Source organism: Camelus ferus, chromosome 25 (genome assembly GCF_009834535.1).
Source record: "Camelus ferus isolate YT-003-E chromosome 25, BCGSAC_Cfer_1.0, whole genome shotgun sequence".
In the NCBI taxonomy this organism is placed as follows: Eukaryota; Metazoa; Chordata; class Mammalia; order Artiodactyla; family Camelidae; genus Camelus; species Camelus ferus.
The window spans coordinates 37,449,848-37,474,045 of record NC_045720.1 but is presented as its reverse complement, the minus strand read 5'-3'; the positions used below and the strand labels follow the sequence as shown (position 1 = coordinate 37,474,045).

Here is a 24,198-nt window from a genome sequence, read left to right as displayed (position 1 = left end):
CAAAAACTGACATTCTTTCTGCAGTTCTCATCATGAATCTGGCCACTCAAATTTTAATTTCCTGTCAGAATAAAAAAAAAAAAATAGAAGACCAAAGATCTCATAATTGGTTTTTCAAACCATAAACAGCTTTCAAAAAATCTTTGAATATCTTTTTTTCTAGTTTCATGCTCTGCATTCTTGTCTGGTCTGAATAAATTTTAAAATGGAATTTTGCAGTTTGAATTGTAGACTATCCCAGGGTAGAAGTTGGGAACTTTGATTACTTTGTTATTGGAAAAGTGCCTTTTTCTGCGTTTTCTCTGTAGCCAGGTCTGTGAGGTTTAGAAGTATGGGTGACAGAGCCTGTCTGGGGATATGGTCCCCCCGTCCAGTGGAGAGGTACTAATTATATAATTTGCTTTCAAAACTTGAAAAGAAGACTGTTTTTAAAGAGTGAATGACTAAGGTTTGGAAGTCTTAGCTAGACTGAGAGAAGGAGGAAATAGATTTTTACGTTTTGCAAAGGAGGATTCACAGCAAAGCATGTCAGAAGGTTAGTTGGAGCAATTAAGAGACATTAGAGAGAACTGTCTATCTGCTGAATGTGGGCAAGAGAATTCTATGACATGTTGAAATTGGTGTGCCTATTTTTGTTTGGTTCTTTGACTGCAAATAAATGGAGTTTAATTTTAGTTTCATAGCAAAGAGTAAGGAGGATCTCATGGGGATTCTAGCAGCAAATACGGTAAGGCTGGGCAGAGCTCAAGAGCAAGTGTGTGGTTCTCAGCTCAGGGAGCTTCTGGGATCCTGATCAGGGTGAGCGGGTAGGTGAGCACACTTACTGTGCTGTTGTATAATGCAGCCATTTCCCAGATGCTTGCTCTGTTGTGCTCTGTCTCTGTTCCCCTCTAACTTTATCATTCACGTAGCCCACGTGGACTCTCCAGCTTCTAAAGCAACAGCGATTGCCATAATCATTGTTCTGTTCCAGCTTCAAGAGCTGAATGGCAAATTTCCATGTTTCCTGGTTCAGAGTCCCCAGAGAGTATATGATTAGGTCAGTCTGTTGGATCCCAGATGATTGCATCAGGGCTATAATTAGCTTTCTTTGGCTCAAGAATCAAGCCCCTGTTCAAGTGTCCAAGCGGTAGAATCATGCCATGTGAAAAATCTGTAGACGGCAGGGTCGCTGGATGGGTGGTTGCTAGAAAGTGTTGGGACATCAGCAGAGCAGGAAAAGTTTGGCGCTCCTACTGTGTTTAATGGACCTCAAATTCAAACAAGGCAATTTGATTTCCAAGTCTATCTTCCTAAACCCATAGCTCTTATATTATATACAAAGCCTTGTACTAAGAACGGGGCATATAATGGTCAGGAAACGAAACAAGGTCTCTGCTCTCTCAGAGCTGCACTGTAGGGGGAAAAACATATTAATCAAATAAGTAACGTTTTGAATATATAATTACAGACTGAAATCAGGGCACTAAAAGAAAGGCCACTGGTCTATGAGAGAACAGGAGCCTGAGTGGACAGGTAGGTTGAGGAAGGCTTCTTGGACGAAGGGTCATAAGCTGAGGTCTGAAGAATGAGTAGGAATCAATTAGGTGAAGGGGAGAGACACAGTCCAGACAGTGAATAGCTGGTGAGGCTTGGGAGGGAACATGGGCGTTCAAAGAACTGGAAGGAATTTAGGGGAGGGTGGGCATGGCCAAGGGATGTAGGACATGCTAAGGAGTTTGATCCTTATTTGAAGAGCCGTGACATCTAAAGGGAGTTAGGTGGGGGTGACATAATCAGATTTCTATTTGGAAAAGATGATGTTTCTGAAGTGTGGAGGGCACACAGGAAGGAGCAAAAAAGGCACGTGGGGTGGACTTCTGGTAGACTTTCACTGAAGCTAAGTAAGGAATGGTAGTGACTTGGTCTAAGGTGGTGGCAGTTGGGGTAGAAGAACTTGAACAGATTCAGGGGCGTTTAAGAGGTAAATAAAGACATGGTGATGGGCTGGTGAGCTTTCTATGGGCTGAGGTAGAAAACACTGGAAAAAGACCAACTTTAGGAGGGCAGGTCATGAGTTCAACCTTGGATACAGTGAGTTTAATGTATATTTAAGACATCCAAGTGAAGATTTTGAGGAGGCAGTTGGCTATAGGATGTGTAACCAGAGTCACGGGCATAGAGATTTCATTCACGTCATGGATATGGTTCATATTGAGGGAGAAAAAAAATAAAGTGAAAAGAGAACGTCTAGGCCCTGGGGAGAACGGTTTCATGGTTGGGCGAGGAATGGACCAGCCAGCAGAGGAAACACAGGCTTGTGTTGACTAGAGGAGAATTTCCAGCAACCCCTGAGGACACGCTGGAAGTTGGTGAATATGAATTTATTGTGCTTCTTGCTGACCCTGAGGTGTGACTCTGCAGGCAGCACTTACTTGCTTGAGTGCAGAGACAGGGAAAGCTGCTGGCAGAGACGACGCAGGGTTAGGTTTTGCTAGACACAGGGAATGAAAAGGCAGAGCGCCTGAGTGGTACATACTCACGTGTGCAACGTAACTTACCATACTTTTTTTTAGTATAGGTAAGGATTTTTAAATTTCAGATAATTCTGAGAAACACATACTGTGTATAAATATTTGCCCCTATTTCAAATATTTATTTTGGATGCATTCCTATCAGTAGAATTGACAGAGTAGAAATAATTTTCAAGCTTTTTTGTAACATTGCAAATTTTCCCTTTTGGGGGCGGGGGCAGATGGCTCTAATCTTGTTTGCATGAGGCAGTGGGCATTCTACTTCTTATCGTTTGCATTTTTGACAGACAAATGAATTACCCAAATTCTTAGTTTTTGTTACTGTCTTTCAGTTGCTGCATTTTGAGTAATTTTCTTTGGTTAAGATACACAGCTCATGCATGTGAGAGAATGTCTTTCCATTGCCTTTGCACATTAATGAAAACTTGTCTGGTTATCAGATCCCTGGGTCTTAAATGTTTCCCCTCTCAAACTGCTAAATAAAGGATTCCATTTTATCCTGAATCTTAATGGTTTGGACAAATCTGAGACCAAAGTGTTCTAAGAAGAGGGACATGCAAAGGCCCCCAAGGTGAAAAATACTTGGAAAGAAAGTATTGCCAGAGGGGAGAGAGAAATGGGGGAGGGAGGGGGAAAAGGAGAGAGAGAGAGAGAGAGAGAGAGAGAGAGAGAGAATGCTGGGAAATGAGAGCAGAGAGATAGCACATGGTCCAATCCTGAGTCCTGTGAGCCAGCCTGAGAACTGTGCATTTGTGAGTGAGATGAGAACCACTGGGTGGTTTTGAGCAAGGTGGTGCTCTGATCCGTGGTGTTTAAATCGAGAGGCCTGAGGAGGTTACTGGGGGTAACCAGCAAGTCCCATCAGCCTTAAGGCCTTGGATCTTGAAGGCAGGGAGGAGCCTGAGCCTGAGGGCCTTCAGCTGCTCCTCCCTGGCCAGGATGAGGAAGGCAGGGTGTGTGTGTGTGCGCTCGCACGCAAGTATGTGTTTACAACCTGGGAATTCACTTAGCTCCTTCCTCCAGACTTCTCTTGGCCTCTTCTCTTCAGCTCCCTCTAAGTGTCTTCTCTTGGGTCAAGTATCCAGCGGATCCTGAAGGATTCACTCTCGCCTGTTTTGTCTCCCACTCCTGCACGGCGTGTGAGAGAAGGGGCCCCGCACAGACTTCCGGGCTTTCTTGTGTTCAAATGATACCATCAGCCTCTTCACGCTACAATTCTGATTTGATATCAAATTTGTCATACATTTTCTTGGATTTCCCATTGGTCACAAATCTTATTCATATCTTTTTAAAAAAATTATTAATTATATATGTTTCGGTGCTATAGTCCCCACACTTAAAATCATAGCCTCCTTGCAAGTCAACCATTAGCATCTTTATAAACTCCAGTCCTTGCTAAAGGGTGACGCTGTGAGCTTCGAGATTGTCTGAAGAGACCAACTTGCCGTCACCTGCTCAGCTCTATTTTTGAGTTTGTGTGAAGTCTTGGCCTCCCTCCTCCTTGTTTACGTCAACTCATTTCCTCCTAAACCAGCCCCCTCCTGAGCTCCCTCTTCGCTTGACACTGCCGTGCAGCGCCGGCGGCTTGCTGGTCTTGCTCGGTGTTCCTGAGGCATGGGACTCCGTGGGGACACTTGTGCCCACTGACCGAGCCTGGGGAGGAAGGCCTTTGCCAGTCTCGAGCGCCCGGGGAGCTGAGTGTGCCTGCGCTTTCTGAGAAGACGTTCATTCATTTGTCGGTCATTCACTGGGCCTCAGCTAGGGGCTGAGTTTGGAGTGAGCACTGTGATGCTCACTTAGGAGTCAGCTCTTAAAGAGACCCAGACGCGACAGATGAAGAAGGCTTTTCACCAGTGATCGCTTCATGCTCTTTGCAGGAGCCGCGGTTAATTCCTGCATGAGGCCCAAGGGGGAGTCACGGAAACGTTTCTCGAGGCCGGCGAGGCTTTCAGGGGCGGTATTTTCGTTTTGAGGAGGTGATCCAGGAGTGGGCTGAGTAGGAGGCACAGCAGGAGTGACACTGTAAGAAAAGCCGCAGGCCCCTTGTGAGGCCCCTGAGTGCTGCGGGGTGGCCGGCGTGGAAGGGCGAAGGCGGAACTTACCATGATGTATGGTTGGAAACACAGGCTGGGGAGAGCCAAGTGTAGGGCCCTATACTCTGACTTTTGAATTTATCCCGTGGACAAAAGGGAGCCTTGAGAAGCTTGAAGCATTGTATTATGACCAGCTTCTTATTTTAAAAGACCTCTTTGGCAGCAAAAGTTTGCACTGAGATCAATATGAGAATTATTGCAATAATTCATATAAGATGAGGGCTTCCGTCAAGCCAGAGGGTTTAGCGGCTGGGGTGGGGAGTAGGGGAGGAGGTGGGTGGGGTGGGGGATGGAAGGAGAAGATAAATCCCAGAAGGTTTCAGAAGGTAGAACTGACAGGACATGGCAGGAGCTTTGGCGTGGGTAACGAGGGAAATTGGGGGGAAACAAGAGTTTGACTTTTGCATGCTAGACCTGATGGTGACTGTGCGACTCCTGGCTGGGATGTCCAGTGGACAGCCAGATATTTGAGAACGTTACTCAGGACGTTGTTTTGTAAAGGTGGTCAATACAAACAACTTGGGCTCAAAGTTCCTTAAATCCTCAATTTTAACAAGCTTTTCAGGTCTTCACTTCAGCAAACCACCATCACAGCCGTGTCTAGATCTAACACCATCTTCACCTTCTGTAAATACGAAGAACTGAAGTCCAGGATGGCAGCTTGTCCCCTGGTTCGTCCGGGGTTCCAGCTCTCTTACAGCTTTCCTTTTAGGTCACTGAGACTTCGTGTCCCTCTGCGTCTCCTTTTACTCTTAGTCCATTGAAGCTTTGTACTATTTCTTTTTTTTTTTTTTTTTTTTAATCTGGTCTAAACCATAAAGGGCCCAGTCTGGTTCATTTAAGTTTTAGTACATACTTGCTTTCTGACACATCCATTCTGCAGATTCTTAATGCTGGATCTGGACTGCTGGGTGCTAAAGGAAAGACACAATATGGACCAAGAACCACCACAAACGTGTGGGTTCCAGTGCACCCCTGTATGATATTTTTGCTTGCCCTAGGCAGGTTCCTTTTCCAAAACCTACAGCATATTCCAGACTTTTACCTTCTTATTCATGCCTCCTTTCACACTGACACCTTGCTTCACAACTCAGTTAGAAGATGGTCTTACTCTCTGTTTCAAAGACAAAATTGAAGGGGTCATGTTGGACTCCTTCAGCCATCCAGTTCCACACGTTCAAACGTATTCATGCCTTCACCTTTTCTTCTGGCCACAGAGGAGAGATGTTAATACTCGAAGATCGTCCTGTGTTCTTCACCTGGTCATTAGTCTTTCCAATAGTCCTTCTTTCTCCTCCATGTGAATCTCTCTGTGTTGGCTCTTGCCTTCTACATGGTCAAGTCTTCATCTTAAAAAGAAAAAATCCCTCATGTGAGCCTTCATTTCCCTCCAGCTGCAAATCCCCTTTCCAGAAAAGATGGTCAGTGAATGTTTATGGTCTTGTTCCTCTAAATGAGGGTTTCCCCAACTTCAACACTATTTTGGGCCTGGTAATTCTTCGTTGCAGGGGCTGTCCTGTGCCTTCTAGAATGTTTAACAACATCCCTGGTATTTACTAGTTAGATGTCAGTAATACTGGCCGCTTCCCCAGTTGTGATAATGAAAAATATCTGTAGACCCCTGTCGGGGAGGGGAGAGCGAAATTGTTCCAGTTGTGACTAAACTCACAGCAGTGGCTGTTTGAGTAGATTCTGAAAAGCTGTAACAACATTAGCAGAAGAGATTATACAGCTGGAGTGATGACATTAGTAAAGACTGTTGTTCTGTTAAGAAGCTAGGCCGACAGGAAACCCAGTAGTGCACATAGAAGATACTTAAAAATGTTGCTCTGGGGAATACTCAGAATGTACACTGAGAGAGTGTGAGACCTCAGGTCACTGAAACTTCACCTGCTGCGAAACACGTGCTAGTGGATTTCATTATTAATCAATTTCTTTTCATTAGGACAATTTCTTTCTGATATACTATGTGTAGTAAGTTAGCAAGCTGGGTTTTACCGTGTTTGATGGAAGAATATTGACAGGATTTGGAGGAAGAGAAACATGGCTCTCCTAGAAAAATGTACGCTCTTTGAACCACAGGTGGCTTTGAAATGAAGTTCTTATATGTTAACAATATTTGCATATATCAAGATATTTAAGTTTGTATCAGTTTTTTAAAAAAAAGGACTATGAGTTTAGGCATAAATTATAGAATGTTATTCTTAGGGATAGGAAGGTAAAAATGACGATTCTGTTAAGTACAAGACGTGCTCTTTTCATTTCTGCACACCCAGCACTGACTTGGGGCTCCCATTGGATTCAATGGATAACATAGGAAACTGAATATATTACGCGTAGTAAGGTAGCACCTGAAGAAAGTCAGAATATCTGTTGTGAAACCAGGAGACCAAGTGATTCCAACGTGGCCTTAGAACTCCGTTATCTTATTTTAAAATCTTACAGACCTAATGACACGATGCCCTGGAAAGATGTTTTAATTTGTTGAGTGCTTGCTGTGCTTCAAACCCTGGGCTGAAGTCAAGGAGCTCCTCTAGGCTTTTGTAAATGTGAGGTGCAGGGGTGTAGTGGCGCTGTTTCATCTTGGCTCACAAAAGCCGATTTCTACATCTCTTCCAAACTCTGTGCTCAGTGACTGGAATCAGCCCTGTTAGGAGTATTTACACCATAGAATCAAAATATGCCACACGTCAGGGCTTTTTTTTTTAAATTTTTTTTTTTTTTTATTTCCGGAGAACTGTTTTACCAGCTCACCACTGAAGACAGGTCTTATTTTCCCCGTTTCGCAGCTGAAACAAAGTAACTCAGAAAAGGAACTCCCTAAATGAGTTTAACTTTGAAAACCACATGAGTTCTTGGGAGTCAAGGCGTAATATTAGCATAAGAGAATTTCTTATTTTTTCACCCTAGTGGTGGAATCCAGCTGAGCTTGGGCTGTCTTCGTGGAGGATTCAATATCCTTGTGAATTGCACATTTTCCTTTTTTATTTTCATTGTGTACAGCAGGTAAATCAACTGTACTTCAGTATAATGAGAACACTGTTTATGTTCTTCTGTTTCCCTTACCTTCCTCCCTGATCTTGAATGAAGGGATCATAAGACAGTATTTGAGACCAAGATTTTGGTGTATATTAGAGTGTTATTTTTCATCACACTCGGTTTCCTAACAAACATATCACGTGCAAGCTGTTCCCAGCCTTGATTAACTAACTCCTGCTCTATCAGTAGCCAGTTCTGTGATCCTGAACCAGTTTTCTCAGCTGGCTAGTATGGGGGATGCCAACAGTGACCTCTAAGTTCCTTGCCGTCACGCCAACACGAATTGTGCTTCTCATAACTAGAGTATGTCCTGCTGTCAAAATAGTAGTGTGGGATATAAGCCATAAGTAAAGTGATTCTAGTTAAAGTTTGTTGAAGATGTAGCCTCGGAAGTGAAGTTTATTTTGTCGTGTAACTGAGTTTTTATTTCCTTTTGAAAGTTTCAAAATCTGAAGCTGAGAGAGTTCTACTGTGAGGGAAACCCACTGTTCCTGAAGAAGCCGGTTCATGCTGTCAAGCAGGAGGACATCTGGAGTTTACAGGTGAAGCCTGATTACATCTTTCACACAAGTCTTCCAGCGGAAGCCGTGAATACATTTTAAAGAGTTTTCTTCTTAAACATTCCTGCCAGGCCAGCAAATGAGTACTACAACCCTCGTCCGTTGGCAGTGTGACTCCTACTCATGTGCTTTTTGACTTGCTTGCAGAAGCCAGTGTAATCCTCTCTGATTTCCAGAGTCACCAAATTCAGACGTTTAAACATTTTGTTGGATGGAGAGAAAAGAGGAATCTGTTTTCGCTTTAGCCTTCCAAGTGTTTGTCAGTATTATCTGTGGATGTATTTGATGTGTTCCTACGGGGATCTTTTGCTTTTTCCGTCTCCTTTTCTCTCGTCCCCATTCCTAGTGGATGAATGAATATGACCCAGAAATCATGTTTTATTTAGTCAAGCAAGTTGGTGATGTTAAAAGGAGGACTAGGGGCGCATATTAGAGGACTCTCTGTGTGTGTCCTTCAGTGACAGATGAATTACAGACTGCAGATCTTTCCACCTCTGAGCATGAGTCTCCATTGTGAACCTGGACTTCTCAGGTCTTTTTAGGTCCATAGCCGAATATACAGAATTGTCTTAAAACTTCCAAGAATTGCATAGAATTCAAGTTTCCTGGTCAGAGGAAATAACCAATCTTGTCCAATATTTTAGTTTTTTAAAAAATACAGCATTTCCCCCTTATTACATAAGTAATGTATGTCTAATACAGAAAACTAGAAAATACAGATGAGCAAGGAAGAAAATAAATATTATTTATAGCATCATACTGATTAAAAGTTTATTACAAAAGTAATACAAGCTTATTTAGAGAAATTAGAAAAGAAGGCAATAGAAATTGATAAACATGCTCAGAAACCCAGCATGCAGAGATACAAACGCTGTTCGCTCTGACATTTATTCTGCTGGAACTTTCCATGCACCCATGAGTTTTTTATATTGAAGATGAGTTCAAACTTCATATATTACTTAGAGACTTGTTTTTCTTTAACTTAAAACATTGTGGTTATCTTTCCAGTGAGTAATAAGTAAGTCTATGGCATCTTTTTTGGTGAATTCATAATACTCTGGTATGTAATTACAGCATAATATTTTTATTGAAGTATAGTCGATGTACAATGTTGTGTTAATTTCTGGAGTACAGAATACTGATTCAGTTATATATATATATATATATATTTTTTTTTTTTCTTTTCATATTCTTTTTCACTATAGGCTATATTCAACAAGGTGTTGAATGTAGTTCCCTGTACTCTACAGTAGGACCTTATTGTTTATCTATTGTTTATCTATTTTATATATAGTAGTCAGTATCTGCAAATCCCGAACTCCCAATTTGTCCCTCCCCACTCCCTTTCCGCCTGGTAACCATAAGTTTGTTTTCTGTGTCTTAGTCTGTCTCTGTTTTGTAAATACGTTCGTTTGTGTCCATTTTTTAGATTCCACATATAAGTGATATCATGTGGTATTTTTATTTTTCTTTCTGGCTTATTTTACTTAGAATGATGATCTCCAGGTCCACCTATATTGCAGCAAATAGCATTATCTTATTCTTTTTTATGGCTAAGTAGTATTCCATTGCATATATACCACATTTTCTTTATCTAGTCGTATGCTGATGGACATTTAGGTGGTTTCCAAGTCTTGGCTATTGTAAATAGTGCTGCTGTGAACATTGGGGTGCAGGTGTCTTTTCAAAATAGAGTTCCTCCAGGTATATGCCCAGGAGTGGAATTGTTGGATCATAGGGTAAGTCTATTTTCAGTTTTTTAAGGAATCTCCATACTGTTTTCAATAATGCCTCCACCAAATTACATTCCCACTAACAGTGTATGGGACAGTTCCCTTTTCTTCTCAGCCTCTCCAGCATTTATCATCTGTGGACTTTCGAATGATGGCCATTCTGACTAGCGTGAGGTGATATCTCATTGTACTTCTGATTTGCATTTCTCTGATAATTAGTGATATTGAGCATTTTTTCATGTGATTACACCATAATATTTTAAGCTATTTTCCTACTGTTGACTGTTTAGATTATTAATAATTTTCTAATTTTTTGGCCTTTACAAACAGGGCTACAATGACTGTCTTTTTCTGTATTATCTCTCTGTGTTATCCCTATGAGTCAAATTGCTGAGCTAAAAAACTGATCTTTTTATGCTTATTTATTTATTTTTAAGGGAGGTACTGGGGGATTGAACCCAGGACCTTGTGCATGCACTCTACCACTTAGCCATACCCTCCCTGTTGAACTTTCATCTTTTAAAGTTTGATTAGCTCTTTCCAATTGTCTTCCAGAGAACCAATCTATATTTCTACAAACAGTATTCATTCCCATTGTTGTGTGAAAAAATATCTTATTTGAAATTTGATTGTAAATATTTTTTAAAAATTGAACTATTTAATTTGTTTAATTCCTTAAAACCAATTTTTTCTCCTTGAGTCAAGCATTTCAGAATAATAATAATAATAATAATAATAATAATAATAATAATAATAATAATAATAATAATAATAATAATAACAGCAGCAGCAACAGCAGTAATAATAATAGACAGCTAACACTTGTTAAGCTTATCATGGGCAAGTCATTGTTCTAAGCACTTAACAGGAATGAACTAATTTAGTCCTCCCTTAAAAGATAGGTACCATTATTGTTCCCACTTAATAGATAAACTGAGACTCAGAGAGGTTAAATAATTTGTCAAGTTCACAGAGCTGGTCTGTTTCAGGATACTGATGCCATTCTAGTCATATGCGCCCTAGACTCCATGCTGCAAAATTGCCTCAAAAAGGGGCTGTCAGAAAGTGCAGGGAAAGGGAACGGGGTCATCTTTGGTTGGAAGGGGTTCTGGCTTGTGAAGGGGGCTGGATGAGCAGTTAACCCAGTGTGGCAGGGGTCCTGCAGGGAGACCATGAGAGTAAGAATGTTACCCAGTGTCTGGGACCCAGGTGCAGGCTGAGAGAACAGTGTTTCTTTCTTCTTATTTTCAAAACTGTAGGGACCTAAGAGCACAAGAATTTTGGATTTTGTTCTGTGTATTTAGTAGAAGTAATGATTTTTACTTACAATATGTAAAAGGTTTGGATATTTTTGAAAGTATCTCCAAGAATTTTTCTTAGCAAGGTGCCAGATTTATTATACATTTTATATTTAAAGTAAAAGTCATTTTTACTGGATATTTGGTTAACATTCCTGCTTAAAATACTTGGGCTGGCAGAGACCTACAGGGATTTGTTTCAGGCCATGCCTTGGTTAAGATTTTTAAAAACTTTTCCTTACCTCAGAGGTTTATGAACTAAAATTTATAGCTATATTATAGCAAAATATTAGCCAGAATATACTGCATCAGCAGGTGCTAGACTGCAAGTTTTACCTGTGTTATCTAATTTAATTCTCTGAGCTCCATGTGATAATATTGGAAAAAAATCCCTATTTTACATATGACAGATCCAAGATCAGAGAAGTTAAGGACTTGTTTAGACACTAACAGGTCAGACAACCAGGATTTGCACCCACTTGCCCATCTGACTCGGACTCTGTCTTTGCTCTTGCTGTTGTGTTTTAGCGCCTGTCATGTGGTGACAGTCGATCACACAACAGTTCCAAAGTTCATCATTTCTTCTAAGGATTCATGTTTGTTTTTACATTTTATAATTTTTGTATTTATATACATATAATTTGTATACCTATAATTTATAATTCAAATGAAATCATTATATGTAAGGGAAAAAAAGACACATGAAACTAATTTCAATCTGTGATGGTTTAACCATAGGAATAACTTCTGACCTACATATAGTCAGCTAACAAATATTCTAACAGAAAAGCATGTGAACTATTCAAAAAGAACAATTTATTTGTCCATAAAAAATTTCTTGACTTTCAAATAACACTGGAATTAGGCCATCATTAAGTTGTATATTCTCAAAAACTGTATTGCATGTCTCTTTAAGAGATTTCTTCAAAGGTACTATTGGTCATGCCAGAAGTATCTTATATTCTATATACTTGTATTTCCAAGTAATAACTTTATATTTCAATGGTGTCTGTTATTCTTCCAAAGCAACACAGTGGCAGCAAGTAGAAGAAAGTTACAAATAATGGGTAATGTAAGAGTTGTCAAGAGACATACCAAGTGCAACAAACATTTTGGTTCCAGGAATCATAAGTGGGAAAAGTGAACTGTCTGAGTTGTGACCTATTTATTGGCCCCGTGTATTTCAGCAAATCCTTCTACTTTCTGCTATTTTGGGGAGTGAATTGTTGTCTGTTAGTTTTCTGTGGCTTTATAATGAGACTAGCCATTGAATTCTGGTAGCTAAAACTTACCTAGAAAATCAGTATTTCATTAAGAATCACAAGCTTTGCTCTAAGTAGTTAGAGAAGGGGTGATAATAGACATCTAATTTAAGAGTTCTGCAGTATTAGGGGGAAAGGGTAAATCTTAACAGAAAGGATGACCTCATTATGTAGCCATCCCAGAGGATAATGTGATGCATCTGGAAGGTTATGCTGTTGGGGGTGATCAGATACTTAAGAACCCATGCTCAGGGCTGTTTCTGTATAAAGTCAGCTTTTCCAGATGTTTAAGTGGAAGGGATAGAGTAATAAGGAACAGGGAGACACAGATTTATAGGATCTTGTAGTTATTTTTACAGATTTTAATTGAAGTAGGTGAGTGAAAGATTATGTATGTATATATGTACGTGGGTAAATATTCCCAAAGATCCCAATTGGAGCCTGATGTGGACAATCTTAATACCACTGGGAAATCTTTCACTTTGGCCAGGAAAAAAAAAAAGCCTCACAGTCTATTAAAATTCATACAGTGGTTTTGTAACATTTACACAGGGCTTCCATGCTACTGGCACAAACAATGGGAGGCATTTAGTGGAATAAATCAAATGTTTATTTTGTTTCCTTGGTCAGTGAAGACAGGACTATGTATTATATAATTATTATTATTATTTTTTTGCTTTAAGGTGATGATGTTGATGGTCATGGTGAAAGTTAACTGATATCTCCGCACCGCCCCTTTTATTATCTATAAGGTGAAAGTGAAGTTTCTGGGCATATTTGTGTGGATAGGTTAATACATACTGAATTCAGAGATTTGGTGTATAGAAATCAGTACTCTTCACTAATATGGTTCAATTCAGGTACTCAGTGCAGGACATAACTTAGCTCAGTGCTCCTTAAACTTTAACAAACACACAGAATACCCTGGGGACCTTGTTAAATTTGCAGATTCTGGTGCAGTAAGTGAGAAGTGCAAGGAAGTCTAACTTTCTAATAAGCTTCGAGACGAGGCAGGTTCTCCTGGTCCATGATCTGCAGTTTAATTAGTAAGGATTTAGACCTTAGTAAATGTAACAGACTCAGTTTTTGAGTCCAGTCTGAATATCTGTATAGTCCTGCCTGTTGTAATTAAGCGACAAAAACTTGAATCTAAACTTTATCTAACAGTGTAAACTTATTGTAACTTGGATTCGTGTATGTCAGAGACAGGGAAGTATTACAATGGAAGTTCACTTGCTTTTCATATAACATTGAAAACCAAAGTTATTTAATTCATTATTATATACCGTGAAAACTTAATTTAACAAAACTGTGAGGAATACGCCAAAAATTATAAATTAGTGAAATGGAATCAAGGTGATATAAAGTAGTTATTTTGAAAATAATCTGAGGAACCATGTTCTTTTTTAATCTAGGAAATAACGTCAAGATTTATAATGAATCAGCTAGCAGAAAAGAATCATTTCCTAACGCGAGCCATAGAATGGTACCCGCAAGTCAGGAGCATGATCTCTCAGGGAAGGAAATGTGCAATATGTGGAAGGTCCTTTTTAACCATATGGCTGGAATGCGTTGAATTTTTTCCTCCATCAAAGGTAAATGGTGCTTTTTGTGTGAATATGAGCATAAGACCTCTTCTTATTCTTTGTCCTCATCTAAGTTGACTAATACTATGTTTGTAACTAAGAATTGACTTCTGTGATAATATAACTGTCCCCCTGCCCAGCTTTATTGAGATATAATTGACGCATAACATGGTGTAAGTTTAAGGTGTACAATGTGTTGATTTGATATTTTTATAAATGTGAAGTGATTTACCACCGTAGTGTCAGCTGCTGTCTTCATCCTATCATAGTTATGATTTCTTTTTTGTGATGAGAACACTTAAGATCTACTTTCTTAGCAACATTCAAATATGTGATACAGTATTATTAGCTATAATCACCATGCTGTATAGGAGATCCCCAAACTTGTTAATCTTAAAACTGGGAATTTTTGTCCTTTGACCAATATCTCCCATTTCCCCCACCCCCCACCCCTGGTAACCACTACTTTACTGTTTCTCTAAGTTTGTCTTTTTAGATTCTACATATAAATGATAATGTGCAATATTTTTCCTTCTCTGTCTGATTTATTTCACTTAGCATAATTCCCTCAATGTCCATCCAAGTTGTCATGAATGGCAGAATTTCCTTATTTTCTTTGGCTGAATAATATTCCATTGTGTGTGTGATATATAATATATATGTATATAGTATTTCCTTTATCCATTCATCTGTTAACAGACACTCAAGTTGTTTCTTTATCTTGGCTATTGTGAGTAATGCTGCAGTGAACAAGAGAATGCAGGTATCTCTACGAGATTCAGATTTCAGTTTCTTTCTATATACTAAGAAGTGGGATTGCTGGATCATATGGTAGTTGTATTTTTAATTTTTTAGGGACCCGCATACTGTTTTCCATAGTAGCTGTACCAGTTTGCATGCCCACCCATAGCGCTCTGCGGGTCCTTTTCTCCATTCTCGCCAACACTTGTTACCCCTTGTCTTTTTGATAACAGCCATTCTAGCTGGTGTGAAGTGATACCTCATTGTGGGTTTCTTTTCTTTTCTCTTTTTTGGGAAATAAACACAGATACTAACATATAATCTTCAGACTCCATTCAAGTTTTGCCAGTTGTCTCCCAAATGCTCTTTATAGGAAAAGAATCTGCTCTTTTCTGTATTCAGTTGTATTATTCCAAAACAAATTCCTCCATCTTTCTTTGATTTTCATGACCATTTTAAAGACTTTGGGTTGGTCTGATCTTTCCTTTTGTTTAGAGGCAGGTTATTCATCTTGGGCAGAAGTATCACAGAGGTAAGGCTGTCTTCGTACTGAATCCTATCAGATGTTACATAGTTGTGATTTGTTCCATCACTGATGATGCTTACTTTGATCAGTGGATTAAGGCGATGTCTGTTAGGCTTCTTCACTGTAAATTTACTGTTTATCCCTCAGTAATAAGTATTTTGTGTAGTTGATATTTGAGACTGTCTCAATCTTTATCAAATTTTGAATTTATTCATTTCTATCAGTATAGGCAGATGCATTCTTATTTTATTTGATAAGCTTCAACCTATTAATATCATTCTTCATTTTGTTTCTCAGATTATCCCAGATTTGGCTGATAGGAGCACCTTCAAGCTGGCTCCCATGTCTTTTTTTTTTGTGTGTGTGTGTGTGTATATATATTATTGAAGTATAGTCAGTTTACAAGGTTGTGTCAATTTCTGGTGTACAGCACAATGCTTCAGTCATACATGAACATACATATATTTGTTTTCGTATTTGTCATTGTGGTTTTGAATTACATTTCCCTGATGGTTAGTGATGTTCCACACCTTTTTGTGTACCTGTTTTCCATTTGTATGTCTTCTTTGGAAAAGTGTCTATTTAGTTCCTTCGCCTATTTTTAATCAGGTTGTTAGATCTGTTGCCGTTGAGTTGTGTGAGTTCTCTTTATATTTTCGATATTAACTTCTTCTCATATATATAATTTGCAAATATTTTCTCTCATCACTTAGGTTGCTTTTCATTTTTGTTGAGTTTCTTTTGCTGTGCAGGAGCTTTGTAGTTTGACTTAATCCCACTTACTTATGTTTACTTCTTTTGCTGTCATATCCAGGAAATCACTGCTGAGACCAATGTCATGTTTTCTTCTAGGAGTTTTACAGTTTCCGTCCTTTAATCCATGTCAAGTTCATTTTTGTGAGTGGTGTAAGATAGGGATCCAGTTCATTCCTCTGCGTGTGGTTGTTCAGTTTTCCCAACACCATTTACTGAAGGGACTATCCTTCCTTCATTGTGTGTTCTTGGATCCCTAGTCAAATACGAGTTGACCATAAATGCAGGGGTTTATTTCTGAGCTCCCAGTTTTGTTCCATGGGTCTATGTGTCTATTTTTATGCCAGTACTGTACTGTTTTGATTACTATAGCTTTGCAGTATAGTTTGAAATCAGGAAGTGTAATGTGTCCAGCTTTGTTCTTCTTTCTCAGGATTGCTTTGGCTATTTGGGGTCCTTTGTGGCTCTATGTAGATTTTAGGATTGTATTTTCTATTTATGTGAAAAGTATTCATTGGACTTTTGATAGCGATTGCACTGAATCTATAGATAGCTTTTGATAACATGAATGTTTCAATGTTATTAATTCTTCTGATCCATGAACATGGGATATCTTTCCATTTGTTTGTATCTTCTTCAGTTTCCTTTGTCAAAGTTTTGTACTTTTCTGTGTACAGATCTTTAACCTCCTTGGTTAGATTTATTCCAAGAACTTTGTTGTTTTTGACATCATTGTGAGTGGGATTGTTTTCTTTATTTTTCATATACTTTCTGTTAGTATATGGAAATGCAGCTGTTTTTTGTATGTTGCTTTTGTATCCTGCAACTACTGAATTTGTTGATTAGTTCTAGCAGTTTTTCGGAGGAGTCTTTAGGTTTTTCTATATGTAAGATCATATCGTCTGCAAAGACAGTTTTACTGCTTTCTTTTCTATTTGGAAGCCTTTTATCCGATTTTTAGCCTGACTGTTCTAGTTAGGATTTCCAGTACTGTGTTGAATAGGAGTGGGTGGAATGGGCAACTCTTATCAGAGAGAGCTGAGCACAGTGCTTGGTACATATTTCATTCCTCAGAATGACTGATGAATACAAGAACTGGATTTTAATACTTACTCCTGTGTTTTATTAGGTTAGTGATGTGTTACATCAAATGTATTATAGAGAAGAATCTGGCAGAGCTGCTGCCAATAAGGGCTAATGTCAAGATGAAATAATGGTTGAGGAGAAATTTAAAAGTCAAAACCAGCTGGACATTAAACACCAAGAGAAAAGAGAGATCATCAGTGGAAAAATGAAAATAGAATTGTATGCAATTCTCAAGATGAGAATAAATCTGTAATCTTGATCGCTTATGTAACGTATCTGTGAATTGTTCACATTACCATCTGGAATGGACTGTTATATTCAGGAGACACTAATGAGTGTAACACATGTCATATGACTTGGCAGCAGTTTCCAAAACACTCTACTTTTCATTGGCTGTGACATGAACACCTTGGACAAGTTGCCATGTTCATTTTTTCCCAATGAACATCTTTCTTGGGAAAGAAAGACAGATTCCCTCTCAAAATCATCTGATGAGCTGCTAGTCTCATTTCAGGTAGAGAAATTGCAACCTAATAATCGTAACCAAAGAGAAAACTTATATGGTACTAAGTGTGTGTCTGACATTGTGCTAAGCCTCTCACCTGGAATACTTAATGTCAGAATAACCCCATGACACTGATGAGAAAACCAGGTTCATGGAAGTAATTTGGCCAAGTTCACAAAGCTTCTAAGCAGAGGCTCTGGGGAGGGAACTTCTTAATCAGACATGCTAGACTATCTTTTCTATGCTTTCAACTCAGTTGTTCCTCCTTTGCTTCAACTAAATGTAAGGCATTCATGTTAATGAGCTTTATTCTATCATCATTTATTTATCCACTTAAACTATTAATTTTTCCTACTATGTCAGGTCCTTTAAGGGCTGGGGATACAGAGCTCTGACCCTCCAGACACTCACACACTCCTGGGAGAAGTGGTATAGTAAGGTGATTGGAATCTGACAAATTGGACTGGACGACCAGCCTTACCACTTAATGCTTGTGTCATCTTAACTTCCCCTTTGAAGCAAAGCTTTCATTTGAAAATTGGGATAAAAATAGTACCATCTCACAGGGCTTAGATGAGTGATACAGGAGGTAATGCACAGTGCTTCGTGCAGCAGGTACTTAATAAAGGTAGCACACAGCAGATCCTCAACAAGGTAGATTAAAAAAAATCACAGCTATCAGACAGGAGAGAATGATTACATTCTTGTGGTAGGTATTATGATGGAGGTGTGCACAGTGTGCTGTGAGAAGAAGGAATCTCAATTAAATGAGGGCGTTCTCTGGTCTGTCCCTGGGGCCTAGCACAGTGACTGTGCTTTGCACTTGAAGAATACATAATACACATTAAAATTATTTTAATAGGCATTGCTTGTAGATGTGCTTTGAATGATAGGGAGACATCAGAATAGATAAAGAACCAGTAGACAGGTGTTTTAGGAGAGTGGGCTGCCTGTTCAAAGGTAACATTGTTCAAATAAATTGCACGGTGAGTACCGGGAACTCACTGAATGTGAGGTATGGGAGTTGAGGTTAGAGAGAGGTGTGCCGTCAAGATGACTCTTGTGTGTAAAGTTCTAACTTAATTTCAAAAGCTACTGCATTAGCTTGTCACAACTGTCATAATAAAGTACCGCAGACTGAGTTGCGTAAACAATAGAAATTTATGTTCTCACAGTTCTGGAAGCTAACAAGTCCGAGACCAAGGTGTCAGAGGCTTGTTTCTTCTGTGACCTCTCTCCTTGGATTGTAGATGGCTGTCTTTTCCCCGTGTCTTCACACTGTCTTTTTTTCTATACAAATTTGTGTCCCAGGCTGGTTCAACATACGCAAATCAATCAATGTAATACATCACATCAACAACAGAAAGGACAAAAACCACATGATCATCTCAATAGATGCAGAAAAAGCATTTGATAAAATTCAACACCCATTTATGATAAAAACTCTCACCAAAGTGGGTATAGAGGGAACATATCTCAACATAATAAAAGCTATATATGACAAACCTACAGCCAGCATGGCACTCAACGGTGAAAAACTCAAAAGCTTCCCACTAAAATCTGGGACAAGACAAGGATGCCCACTATCACCACTCCTATTCAACATAGTCCTGGAAGTCCTAGCCACAGCAGTCAGGCAAGAGAAAGAAATAAAAGGGATCCAAATTGGAAAAGAAGAGGTAAAAGTGTCATTATATGCTGATGACATGTTACTATATATAGAAAACCCTAAAAGGTCCACACAAAAGCTACTAGAGCTCATTGAAGAATTCAGCAAGGTAGCAGGTTACAAAATTAACGTTCAAAAATCAGTTGCATTTCTTTACACTAACGATAAATCAACAGAAGAAGAAAGTAAAGAAACAATCCCCTTTAAAATAGCACCCAAAGTAATAAAATATCTGGGAATAAATCTAACCAAGGAGGTGAAAGAATTATACACAGAAAAATATAAACCACTGATGAAGGAAATTAAATAAGACTTTAAAAAATGGAAAGATATTCCATGCTCTTGGATTGGAAGAATCAATATTGTTAAAATGGTCACACTGCCCAAGGCAATCTACAGATTTAATGCAATCCCTATCCAATTACCTAGGACATATTTCACAGAACTAGAACAAATCATAATAAAATTTATATGGAACCATCAAAGACCTAGAATTGCCAAAGCATTACTGAAGAGAAAGAAAGAGGCTGGAGGAATAACTCTCCCAGACTTCAGGCAATACTATAGAGCTACAGTCATCAAGACAGCATGGTATTGGTACCAAAACAGACATATAGACCAATGGAACAGAATAGAGAGCCCAGAAATGAACCCACAAACTTTTGGTCAACTCATCTTCGACAAAGGAGGCAAGAATATACATTGGAATAAAGACAGTATCTTCAGCAAATGGTGTTGGGAAGACTGGACAGCAGCATGTAAAACAATGAAGCTAGAACACTCCCTTACACCATATACAAAAATCAACTCAAAATGGATTAAAGACTTAAACATAAGACAAGATACAATAAACCTCCTAGAGGAAAACATAGGCAAAACATTATCTGACATACATTTCAAAAATTTTCTCCTAAAAGAAATAAAAGCAAGAATAAACAAATGGGACCTCATGAAACTTACAAGCTTCTGCACAGCAAAGGAAACCAGAAGTAAAACCAGAAGAAAACCTACAGAATGGGAGAAAATTTTTGCAAGTGAAACCGACAAAGGCTTGATCTCCAGAATATATAAGCAGCTCATACGACTCAATAAGAAAAAAATAAACAACCCAATCCAAAAATGGGCAGAAGACCTAAACAAGCAATTCTCCAAGGAAGACATACAAATGATGAAAAAGCACATGAAAAAATGCTCAATATCACTAATTATCAGAGAAATGCAAATCAAAACCACAATGAGGTATCACCTCACACCAGTCAGAATGGCTGTCATTCAAAAATCCACAAATGACAAATGCTGGAGAGGCTGTGGAGAAAGGGGCACCCTCCTATACTGCTGGTGGGAATGCAGTTTGGTGCAGCCACTATGGAAAACAGTGTGGAGATTCCTCAAAAGACTAGGAATAGACTTACCATATGACCCAGGAATCCCACTCCTGGGCTTGTATCCAGAAGGAAATCTACTTCAGGATGACACCTGCACCCCAATGTTCGTAGCAGCACTATTTACAATAGCCAAAACATGGAAACAGCCTAAATGTCCATCAACAGGTGACTGGATAAAGAAGAGGTGGTATATTTATACAATGGAATACTACTCAGCCATAAAAACTGACAACATAATGCCATTTGCAGCAACATGGATGCTCCTGGAGAATGTCATTCTAAGTGAAGTAAGCCAGAAAGAGAAAGAAAAATACCATATGAGATCACTCATATGTTGAATCTAAAAAACAAAAACAAAAACAAACAAACAAAGAAAAACAAAGTGTAAATACAGGACAGAAACAGACTCACAGACAGAGAATACAGACTTGTGGTTACCAGGGGGGTGGAGGGTGGGAAGGGATAGACTGGGATTTCAAAATTGTAGAATAGATAAACAAGATTACATTGTATAGCACAGGGAAATATACACAAAATGTTATGATAACTCACAGAGAAAAAAATGTGACAATGAGTGTGTATATGTCCATGAACGACTGAAAAATTGTGCTGAACACTGGAATTTGACACAACATTGTAAAATGATTATAAATCAATAAAAAATGTTAAAAAAAATTTGTGTCCCAATTTCCTCTTCTTGTAAGTACACTAGTCATATTGAATTAGGGCCCATTCTAATGACATCATTTTAATTTAATTACCATGTAAAAGACTGCCTCCAAGTTACAGTCACATTTCGAAGCACTGCGGGTTAGGACTTCAACATACGAATGTTGGGTGCATACGGTTCAGCCCATGACAGCTACTTGCAGTTGCTGAAGTCGTGGAGTAGCAAGATGAGATTTTTTTTTTTTTTTGAGAAAGAAAAGTTGGAGCTGGTGATATGGATTTAAAGATCCTTTTTGTAAGTGTGACACTTGAAGCCATGGGGATGAAGAGTGCCAGGAGAAACTTACACAGTGAAGTGAGGAGGTCAGAAGGATAGAACCCTTGAGGACAGCAGTGTTTAAGAGGTGGGCAAAAGCTGGAGTCAGCAAAAGAGAATGAGAAAATGCAGTCAGTGGGGGAGGGGCAAAGCCAGGTGGAGTGGCTGCAGATTTTCACGCTATAAAACACAGATGTGCAAGAAATAGAATTTTCTCACTTTTTCTTCTGCTGAACACAAAGGTCCCTCTCCTAGTATGTTAGTTGTGAGGATTTCAACATACGAATTTTGTGGGGGACGCAAACATTCAGCCTACAGCAGGAGGGTTGAGGGAGACTTTCCTGAGGAGGTAACATTGGAGTAACAAGAGTCTCTGATCCTCGTGTTAACTTTATGACTTAGTTTTATTGTCTCCATTCACAGGTGAGGCAACTAAGTAAGTTAGGTAGCTTGTTCATAAGTTTCAAATCTATGAAATCACAGAATCAGGGCTTTAGTTTATGGCTCCTGATACCACCTTCAGGTCACATTTTGCTGTGCTATAGCATGCACATTTTTATTTTGACCATAAGAGAAAGTGTAAATATATTTAATGATTGATGGTTTTACGATTATTCACAGTAGTTGCCTTCTTATATTTAAAAGGCTACTATGTGGAAGAGAGGTGGGGCTTTTCCTCTCTTGACGTGTGGAGTGGAACACAGAACCACTGGTATTCAGACCAGATATGTGGAATTTTTCTTCAAGATTTCACATACTCAGAACACACACGTGTGTGTTCATGTGTGCACAGCTTAACACCAGTTACCACTGGAGAAACAATAAGGATTGAAGAAAGAATAGGAGAAGAAAGGTATTTGGTATCGATATAATTTTATTTTAAAAATTAAAAGGGAAGTAAGAATACATTTTTATCAAGTAAATATGTCTGAGTGCATTACAATAACTGCAACAGGGTGACAAAGATTATAGCATGAGTTAAAACATAATGGTTAAAGGAGGTGAAAGACTTTTACATGGAGAACTATAAAACTTTGATTAGGGAAATTAAAGAAGACTTAAAAAAATGGAAGGATATCCCATGCTCTTGGATTGGAAGAATCAATATTGTTAAAATGGCCACACTGTCCAAGGCAATCTACAGATTTAATGCAATCCCTATCAAATTACCCAGGACATATTTCACAGAACTAGAACAAATCATACTAAAATTTATATGGAATCACAAAAGACCTAGAATTGTCAAAGCATCACTGAAGAAAAAGAATGAGGCTGGAGGAATAACCCTTCCAGACTTCAGACAATACTACAGAGCTACAGTAATCAAAACAGCATAATGTTGGTACAAAAACAGACATATGGACCAATGGAACAGAATAGAGAGCCCAGAAACGAACCCACAAACTTTTGGTCAGTTAATCTTCGACAAAGGAGGCAAGTGGAATAAAGACAGTCTCTTCAGCAAGTTGTGTTGGAAAACTGAACAGCAGCATGTAAAGCAATGAAGCTAGAACACTCCCTTACACCATACACAAAAATAAACTCAAAATGGTTTAAAGACTTAGACATAAGACAAGACACAATAAACCTCCTAGAAGAAAATATAAGCAAAACATTGTCTGACATACATCTCAAAAATGCTCTCCTAGGGCAGTCTACCCAAGAAATAGAAATAAAAGCAAGAATAAATAAATGGGACCTAATTAAACTTATAAGCTTCTGCACAGCAAAGGAAACCATAAACAAAACAAAATGACAACCAAGGAATGGGAGAAAATATTTACAAAAGATAAAACTGACAAGGGCTTGATTTCCAGAATATATAAACTGCTCATTTGACTTAATAAGGAAAAAACAAATAACCCAATCCAAATATGGGCAGAAGACCTAAACAAGCAATTCTCCAATGAAGACATACGAATGACCAACAGGCACATGAAAAAATGCTCAGTATCACTAATTATGAGAGAAATGCAAATCAAAACTACAATGAGGTATCACCGCACACCAGTCAGAATGGCCATCATTCAAAAGTCCACAAATGACAAATGCTGGAGAGGCTGTGGAGAAAGGGGAACCCTCCTACACTGTTGGAGGGAGTGTAGTTTGGTGCAGCCATTGTGGAAAACAGTATGGAGATTCCTCAAAAGACTAAAAATAGATTTATGATACGACCCAGGAATCCCACTCCTGGGCATATATCCAGAGGGAATCCTAATTCAAAAAGACACCTGCACCCCAATGTTCATAGCAGCACTATTTACAATAGGCAAGACATGGAAACAGCCTAAATGTCCATCGACAGATGACTGGATAAAGAAGTTGTGCTATATTTATACAATGGAACACTACTCAGCCATAAAAATGATAATATAATGCCATTTGCAGCAACATGGATGTCCCTGGAGAATATCATTCTAAGTGAAGTAAGCCAGAAAGAGAAAGAAAAATACCATATGATATC

The 24,198-nt window shown here is 38.8% G+C and overlaps 1 protein-coding gene across 2 annotated transcripts in view; it reads left to right on the top strand.

Annotated features, from left to right (window-relative positions):
* The window catches only part of LRRC69 (leucine rich repeat containing 69), a 73,678-nt gene that overhangs the window by 40,171 nt on the left and 9,309 nt on the right, over positions 1 to 24,198 (top strand). For both annotated transcript variants that reach the window (XM_032467801.1, XM_006194485.2), the window contains 2 exons: positions 8,086 to 8,187; positions 13,914 to 14,093. In XM_032467801.1, the coding sequence (XP_032323692.1) occupies positions 8,086 to 8,187; positions 13,914 to 14,093 (282 nt within the window). The remainder of the gene's footprint in view (positions 1 to 8,085; positions 8,188 to 13,913; positions 14,094 to 24,198) is intronic.